The 8,529-nt window shown below is 39.9% G+C and overlaps 1 protein-coding gene and 1 non-coding gene across 2 annotated transcripts; both read left to right on the top strand.

Annotated features, from left to right (window-relative positions):
- Positions 1-2,833: 2,833 nt before the first annotated feature.
- On the top strand, positions 2,834-6,632 carry LOC127765916 (metal transporter Nramp6-like). Its single transcript, XM_052290894.1, has 4 exons — positions 2,834-3,507; positions 4,362-4,498; positions 4,592-5,244; positions 5,855-6,632. The coding sequence occupies exons 1-4, from the start codon at positions 2,873-2,875 to the stop codon at positions 6,029-6,031; spliced, it is 1,602 nt and encodes a 533-aa protein (XP_052146854.1). The 5' UTR covers positions 2,834-2,872; the 3' UTR covers positions 6,032-6,632.
- A 956-nt stretch (positions 6,633-7,588) lies between these two features.
- Positions 7,589-7,660, top strand: TRNAP-CGG (transfer RNA proline (anticodon CGG)). Its single transcript has one exon. It is a non-coding gene; the product is annotated as a tRNA-Pro (tRNA).
- Positions 7,661-8,529: the final 869 nt, after the last annotated feature.

Raw genomic sequence — 8,529 nt, 5'->3', positions numbered from 1 at the left:
AAAAGCTGGACTCGGATTCCTACCCTTCGCAAGGTTTTCCCCCCACACCCCGCGTCGCTGACGTGTGGGCCACCCCCGCGCGAACTCGTGGACGGCCGCGGTTGGACCGGCCGTGTGTGGGTGGATTTGCGTGGATGACGCCGTCCACCTGTTTCGTTCGTCCACGCAAGCGCCAACCGGACATGAACGAATCTCTAAACTAATTGCACGGTGAAAAAATGGACTGGAAACTCATAAGGAATATGACGCCATATTTATAGCAATTCTGTTTTTTTTCTAAGAAATATTCTTTGATGCAATTTTTTTGGCACAAATATTCTATCGGTAACCGTTGTGCGACGGTCTCGCACGATGATAACACGATACCGTGGTGTCGCGTGGCAGCAACGCAATACCGAGCGGTCTCACAAGCGGTCTCACAAGCAGACGGCGCGAGACCTTGTAAGAGCGTTTTGGTAATTGAATGATTAGAGATTAATCACTAATCAAGATAATTAGGGCATGTTTAGTTCGTGAAAAGGAAATTTTTGGGTGTCATATCGGAAGTTTGACCGGATGTCGGAAGGTGTTTTCGGACACGAATGAAAAAACTAATTTCATAACTCGCCTGGAAATCGCGAGACGAATCTTTTGAGCCTAATTAATCCGTCATTAGCACATGTGGGTTACTGTAGCACTTATGGCTAATCATGTACTAATTAGGCTAAAAAAGATTCGTCTCGCGATTTCTCCTCTAACTGTGCAATCTATCTATCTATTATATTATTAAGACAGCTTGAAAAGGAGACATCACGTTCGCTGTGGGGGCTAAAAATTCCCACATTAATCGGAGAAAAAGAAAAGAAGAGTCCAAATAGAAATACAATCTAGAAATAGCTGAAATTCGAAATTAAAAGTAAGCAATATTGAAAGAGGAGTCCATATAGTAACCCAATACGAGATTAATCAAAATTCGGAATAAAAATAAAATAAAATCCGAAATTAGCAAAAAAAAAAGGAGAAGAGTTCGAGTAGGAATACAATTTAAAAATAACTGAAATTCGAAATTAAAAATAAGGAATATTGAAAGAAGAGTACATACAGGAATCCAATACGAGATTAATTAAAATTTAGGATAAAAAAATAAAAAAAACAAAATTAGAAAAAGGAAAAGAAAAGAAGAGTTGAAGTAGGAATACAATTTAAAATTAATTAAAACTAGAAATTAAATATAAGCAATATTGAAATAAGAGTAAATATAAGAACCTAATAGTAGATTAATTAAATTTGGAACAAAAAATAAAATAAAACTGAAATTAGAAAAAGAAAAGTAAAATTTCAACTAGGAATATAATTTATAAATAACTAAAATTGTTAATAAAAATAAAGACTATTGAAAGAAAATACCATCTAAAACACATGACGAAATTAATTAAGTAACAGGTCTATATAGAGTGGTGGCGGTTCATGGGACATCTAAAAACTATTAATAAAACGCCAAACAAAATCCTAATGACGATTAAAACGAAGGACGACGGGCAGATCGTGAATCAGTCGCTCAGGCGGTTGGCGGGGTTTTTAGAAAGTAAAAAAATAAACCCCAATGATAATCATATTTGATTTTTAAAATCTCAATTACAATAAAAATAAGAGGCAATTGGCGGGTCGTATAGGAGTATAATGGCAGAGCCACCGATGGTTGTGGGTCTTCTAGAAAGTAAAAAATGAATTCCAACAATAGTTATGTTCGAGTTTTACAATCCCAATGGCAATAAAGAGTATGCGGCGGATGGGTCATAGAGGAGTATATTGGCAACGTATGATAGGATTTCTATTATGAAAAAAATGAAACCCAACGGGACAATAGCTCTAAAAAAAACTATAAGGTTCGGGCTTCTAAAAATAAAAAATGAACCCCAATGATAATCATGTTTGATTTTAAAATCTCAATGACAATAAAGAAGAGCGGCAGCGGGCGAGCCGTAGAGGAGTACAGTGACAAAGTCGCTGATGTTTTGGTGGAACTTCTATAAAATAAAAAAATGATCCTAAACAATAATTATGATATATTTTTAAATAATAATGACAATAAAGAGAAGATGCAATGGACGGTCGTAGAGGAGTATAATGGCAGCGTTTGACGGGACTTCTAGAAATTATATAAAAGAAGTCCATCATGACAATAAAGTCTAAAAAGTTTATAAGGAAAATGAATAGAAACAGTGGTAGATCGAGCTATATAATAACGAACAATATGATAGAAGTAAAGGGTGCTGATGTGATTTTTAAAAACTATAAAATTTGAAACACGAGGATAATAAAGTTTGGCCTTTCAAAATCTTAAGACATCGAGATAACTATTTAATAAATTTTAAGTAAAATCATATTAAAAAATATATAATTTTATATGGATGCTAGCAGCGCAATTGCGCGGGCCACCCAGCTAGTTAGTTTTTAAATTTATCTATATTTAATACTTGCATGTGTCCAAAGATTTGATGTTATGATTTTGGGAAAAAGTTTCTGGTACTAGCGGTATCGCACCGCGCGCAAGCGGTCTCGCGTCATCATGCGACGCTGTAATATCAAACGGTATATTTGTGCGAATAAAATAATATTTCGGATGTTTGTGAGAGAAAAAAATAGACGGTATATTTTCAAATTTTCTTCGGTGACTCACGACTCGACGGCCGTCCCCCGTGTTGCCGGCGCCGGAGAAGATGGCTTGAGATAGCATTGGAGAGGCTAAAACAAGCATGGGTTTCCACCAAAAATAGGTGCCCGCCGAAACGATCGGAGCGGAGGTAGCCACCACTTGATTAGCGCCACGAGCAGTACGCGCGGGCAGACGGGGGGCACCACCATTCGCGCGTTCGGGTCACCTGTTCGTCCAATGGCCGCCGCCGCCGACGCCGACGCCGACGCCGCGGGAGAGCGCGCCGCGGGCGCCGGACTCGGCAGCCGTTCGGCGGCCGAGGAGCGCTCCCTGCTCCACCCGTCCCTGTTCTCCGCCTACTCCGACGAGGACCTCGTCGAGCGCGCGTTCGAGCCGGCGCAGAAGATCGTCGTCTCCATCTCCAGCGACCCCGACGACCCCGATGCCGACGACGAGCACCTCTACTACGGCGGCCACGCGCCGCCCTTCTCGTGGCGCAAGCTGTGGCTCTTCACGGGGCCCGGGTTCCTGATGAGCATCGCGTTCCTGGACCCGGGCAACCTCGAGGGCGACCTCCAGGCCGGCGCAACCGCCGGAGACACGCTGCTCTGGCTGCTCTTCTGGGCCACGGCCATGGGGCTGCTCGTGCAGCTGCTCGCCGCCCGCCTCGGGGTGGCCACGGGGAAGCACCTCGCCGAGCTGTGCCGCGACGAGTACCCGGACTGGGCGCGCCGCGGGCTCTGGCTCATGGCCGAGGTCTCCATGGTCAGCGCCGACATCCAGGAGGTCATCGGGAGCGCCATTGCCATCAAGATCCTCAGCAACGGCTTCTTGCCCATCTGGGTTGGCGTTGTCATCACTGCATTGGATTGGTAAGCTTTGTCGCCTCTTTCTCTGGGTTATTCAGATGCCATTGTGACTGTGAGTGAGTTCAAAACTTCCAATTATCGAACAACATTGGTCGGCATTTAGTGCAAACGATGAGATATTCGGGAGATTTTGTTACTAAATCTCAATAGTTCCGAAATTTCGAGATTTAGTTCTAGTAATTTCATATTTGTAGTGTGCTTCTTAAAAAAACAAAGAAAAAAATGGCGATGCCGCTGCATTAATAAGTTGCAAAATATTAAGCATGATCGAGCAAGTTTCAGTTTGTACAATCAGTAGTTCCGTTTTTTATGTCCTGGTCTATGCTTATGCACTTACACGTGATTCCAATGTAACAAATGGACATAGTGGTGAATATGAATTGTGAAAACTAATTTGTTCACTCAATGATAATCTAGAAAAGGTTGCTAATGTTTTCCCCAAATTTTGTAAACATACCTGCATTTTGTTAAACTTCAGAACGTAAAGCACACGTACGAAACTATTTGTCTACATTTTTCAAATGTACAGTCGTTACTTTTATCTAGAATATTTTAAATACTACCCCCTCCGTTCCAGAATATAGCAACCTAGGATAGGATGAGACCAAACAACTTCTAGACAAGAGTCATTATCTAGTCTCCAACATTATGAGGCCAAACGTTGACTTGTCGTATACGAATAAAACTGAAAATGGAGTTCACATTCTTGCATATGATCTGAATTAATGCATGTAGCACCTGTAACATCTATTGGTAGTATTTCTTCCTTTTCTTCTTCTTCTTCTTTTGTGAAGAAGAATCATTGGGTTTGTTCCACTACAGTTACGAAACTCCTTTCTAACTTTACTTTTCATCAGCTTTTTTTTTCTTTCCCTGGAAAACTATGGGGTGAGGAAGTTGGAAGCTGTATTTGCCGTTCTGATAGCAACAATGGCATGGTCGTTTGCTTGGATGTTTATTAAAACTAAGCCTAACGGGAAAGACATAATTATTGGTGTGTATCTCTTTCTTTTGCATCCTTCGCTTGACTACATTTCTCTGGTACTATTGTTCTCGAGCTGACCGTGATGTAAACTATGTATTATAGGTATTCTGGTTCCTAGGCTGAGTTCAAGAGTGATAAGCCAAGCTGTTGGGCTTGTTGGATGTGTTATCACGCCCCACAATGTTTTCCTTCATTCTGCTCTTGTACAATCAAGAAAGATCGATCCACACAAGGAATATCAAGTCCGTGAAGCGCTGAGGTACTATACCATTGAATCCACCATGGCGTTGGTAGTGCCCTTCATGATAAATTTATTTGTCACAACAGTTTTTGCAAAAGGGTTTTATGGTACCAAAGAAGCAGGTAACATTGGCCTTGAGAATGCTGGACATTTTCTACAAGAGAAGTTTGGGGAAGATTTTTTCCCTATCCTTTATATTTGGGGAATTGGGCTATTAGCAGCTGGCACAAGTAGTACCATAACTGGAACTTATGCTGGACAGTTTATAATGAGTGGATTCCTGAACTGGCGGTTGAAAAAATGGATCAGAGCATTGATCACGAGAAGCTTTGCGATTGTGCCAACTATAACTGTTGCTGTATACTTTAACACATCTGATTCTGCACTCGATGTTCTGAATGAGTGGCTTAATGTGCTTCAGTCAATTCAGATCCCATTTGCACTCATCCCATTGATAACATTGGTATCCAAGGAGCAAGTAATGGGAGTGTTTAAGATAGGTCCGAGAACACAAGTAAGTACTTCATCTGTTGATGTTAGTAACAAATCAACACATTTCAGGATTTAAAATTTTAAACTTGTGACTGACAAACAACAACTGGTCGAACCTTTTTTAGGCTAAAAATTGGTTGAACTATATAAATCACTTAAGAGTTTTCTTTTGTCAAGATAAGCAGTCATCAAATATCAACGTGGTATAGGACTACTGTGGTTCTGACTTCTGAAGACACTGTATGATTAGGGTGTACTTGTAGGTTATATGCCTTAGCTACACACCTTACAGCATTTCTAGTGATTATCATGAGTGCTAGATCTTTCTATGCCGCAAAGTTAACCAGTTAAGTTGCAAGCTTCTGAATAGGTTCTTCATGGGTTGGTGATATTTGAGTTTTCTTATGGAGTCTCACTTATGTCATGGAAATCTGCTGGATTTTCTTGCTTTGTTTGAAATTGATTTGCCTATGTAAATCCAAGACTATGTAATATCTATTAGATCTTGCATTCTGATTCTGTATCATCAGCAGATGCCAATTGTATTACTGTTTCAGTAGGTTTAGTTTTTGCCTAATTGTTACAGATACACATGTATGTAGAGCATTCTGAATTCTGTCATCTTGATGCAGATTGCAACTTGGGCAGTCGCATCCGTGCCGATAATAATCAATGGCTGCCTCTTGTTGGATTTCTTCTCTTCAGAAGTGAAAGGCCTATTATCCGGCTTAGTTCTCTTCGCAGCGGTGATTGCTTATGTCTCGTTCCTACTGTATCTCATCTTCCGGGGTATTGCCGTATTTTCATAGCACAAACATACCAACAGTTTGACATGACAAAGAAGAGGACATACATGACTAGATGAAAAACCTCCATTTGTGATGATGCCTGGTGTAAAATTGAGGAGATTAACAGGTTTGGGGATGACCATTTTGTATCTGTACAGAGGACGGAGAAGATTCAGTTTGTTGGGTAGAAGTGCAGCTGCTGTTGTGCCGTTATCACTGGCTGCAGATGGAAACACTGGAGGTGTTTTTATCCAGTGTTAGTTGTATATCCTGAAACTCTTTAGTCTGATGTGTGAATTGATGGATTAATGAGTAGTGCACTAGAAAGACAGAATGGAGCAAAGGCACACAGACCATCTGCTCCTCTGCATGTTGGTAGATTGAACACCCAGTGCAATGCAGTTAACAGGCCGTCCGAGCAGCAGGTGTCGAAGTTAAAGTACGGGGATGTATATAAGCAGATAACCTCTTGTTGCATTTGATTACAGTATTCATTTTGTTTTTTTTTTTTTTTTTGCTGGGCTTACGAAATCAAACTGAATAGTACCGATTACAGTATTCAGTTACTCCGTGTAATGACGCATGTCTGAAACTAATGTGATCAAATGCAAGATTATTCATTTTTATGAGCTCTGCGTCCCTCCAAATGCTGTGACCTCTCTCGTCACGGATTATCATCTCATCTCATAAATCGATCTCTTTGATCTCTCATGTCTTCAATTCTCTCCCACGGTGACATGTTTCGATCTAACTCTGGCTGACAGACTGACCTGTAGTCTGTAGATCGACATGCATTGCACATTGCCGTTGACCATAGATTGCAACAACTGGCCGTTGCTGATGTTTTGTTTTTAACCTGTGCCATTATTACAGATTCAGAAATGCAACAACTACCTAGTACTATTAATTAAGAACCCCTTCTTGATTAGAAGTATTACTCCTACATTGCCCAAAATATAAGGTTAGATACGGGTAAAAGAGAGAGTGGGTGAATTTAACGAGGGAGATTGTGATTAGGATACGTCTCTACGAAATGAGGTAGGTGGAGATATCAATAGATGGAAAGTTATGATTGGTTGGGAAGAATAAGGGCATGTTCAATAGTAGAGACGGGTATGGTCTCTTAAACAATACAAGATATTTAAAGACCATGTCTTTACAATAGTTGAGACGACAAAGGCTCTAATCATTAACTCAAAAAATATTCCTTTGTTAATATTCTTTCCATATTTTTATCCTCATGCAACCATATTTCCATATTATAGTGACTAAGAGTCGTTGTTAAGCTGTTGTCATGCATAACAACGATGTTTTGTCTCTCCTCTTTCTCTTTCTTCCATGTCAACAAATATTCCTAATTAGCAACGCTAAGAGACCACTATTAACAACCATTGTACATGCCCTAAGTTACTATATGTTGATATAAATTTTAAATGCCAAAAAATGTTATACTTTAGAACGGGGAGCAGGCAAAAGGAACTAAATGCTGAAACCGTGTAATGTAGCAATTGGTAAGACAAACGTTAGGTTACAACAAAAATAGAACAATATATTATTTTAAGCACAGAAGTTCAGCTTGGGTGTTTGGTCTAGTGGTATGATTCTCGCTTCGGGTGCGAGAGGTCGGGAGTTCGATTCTCCCAACACCCCGTATTTTTTTTTCTATTAAAAAAAGAAAAATCTTGCTCTCCGAACTGCTCTGTACTTTCTTCCTCAGAATTCATCTCTTAAGATTTTTTTTCTTGCTCTCAAAATTGCTCTGAATTCATCTTAACATTTAGGGCCTGTTCACTTTAATGACTTTTCAATCTTACTAAATTTTAGTAAAGTTGTCAAAAAAGTGGCTTCATTTAGTTTGCTGCCAAATTTTGATAATTATATAAGAAATCCTACTAAAATTTTGTTAAGTTGGCAATGACAAAATTTGGTAAGGTTTTCTTTGGCATCAAAGTGAACAGACTCTTAGATACCTTTTTCTCGAGTGTTAAATTGTCGCAATCGGTGGATATAGTATGTAGAGATCTCCCTTCACGCACGCGATTAGAACGTGCATTTCAAGTGGCGCAGCCATCATCCTTAATTAGTTCAGCAGCAATTTGTACCTGGCGTGGGCTTCAATTGTTTCTTCCTCTTTTAGATCAGTTCAGTTCTCGCTGTACGTGTGATCTACCAGGATACTGAATTACTGATAGAGTTCACTATTCACATACGTCTGATCAACCTGATCCAAGATTGAATCAGAAGAGTTTTCTTGTAAAGTACTTCCCAGTTCCCACCAGTATAAAAGCACTCCTAACGGTCAACGAATAAAATCCTATGCCGGTCTTTAAAAAACGGCATGTCAAATATTCCGATTTATTGGAAACTTTGATTGAAAAATCAAGCTAAGAAACACGAAATATCAGACTTATTTTTCCGGAAGATCAGATATTTTCATTACTAAGTTGAATATTCCAATAAAACACGTTGAGCCAAACAGAGAGCTGGTTCCCCTGAAAACAGATTGTCCAGTCCATCGG

Source organism: Oryza glaberrima, chromosome 3 (assembly GCF_000147395.1).
Source record: "Oryza glaberrima chromosome 3, OglaRS2, whole genome shotgun sequence".
Classification (NCBI taxonomy): Eukaryota; Viridiplantae; Streptophyta; class Magnoliopsida; order Poales; family Poaceae; genus Oryza; species Oryza glaberrima.
The sequence above is the reverse complement of the archived record's forward strand: the minus strand, read 5'-3'. Positions and strand labels throughout refer to the sequence as shown.

What these genes read in the sequence shown, in the direction of transcription:
- LOC127765916 (XM_052290894.1), top strand. Translation starts at nt 2,873, where the DNA reads ATGGCCGCCGCCGCCGACGCCGACGCCGACGCCGCGGGAGAGCGCGCC. An exon ending in GTCATCACTGCATTGGATTG is followed by an intron (nt 3,508 to 4,361) that starts GTAAGCTTTGTC and finishes ACTTTTCATCAG; the next exon opens with CTTTTTTTTTCTTTCCCTGG. An exon ending in CGGGAAAGACATAATTATTG is followed by an intron (nt 4,499 to 4,591) that starts GTGTGTATCTCT and finishes TATGTATTATAG; the next exon opens with GTATTCTGGTTCCTAGGCTG.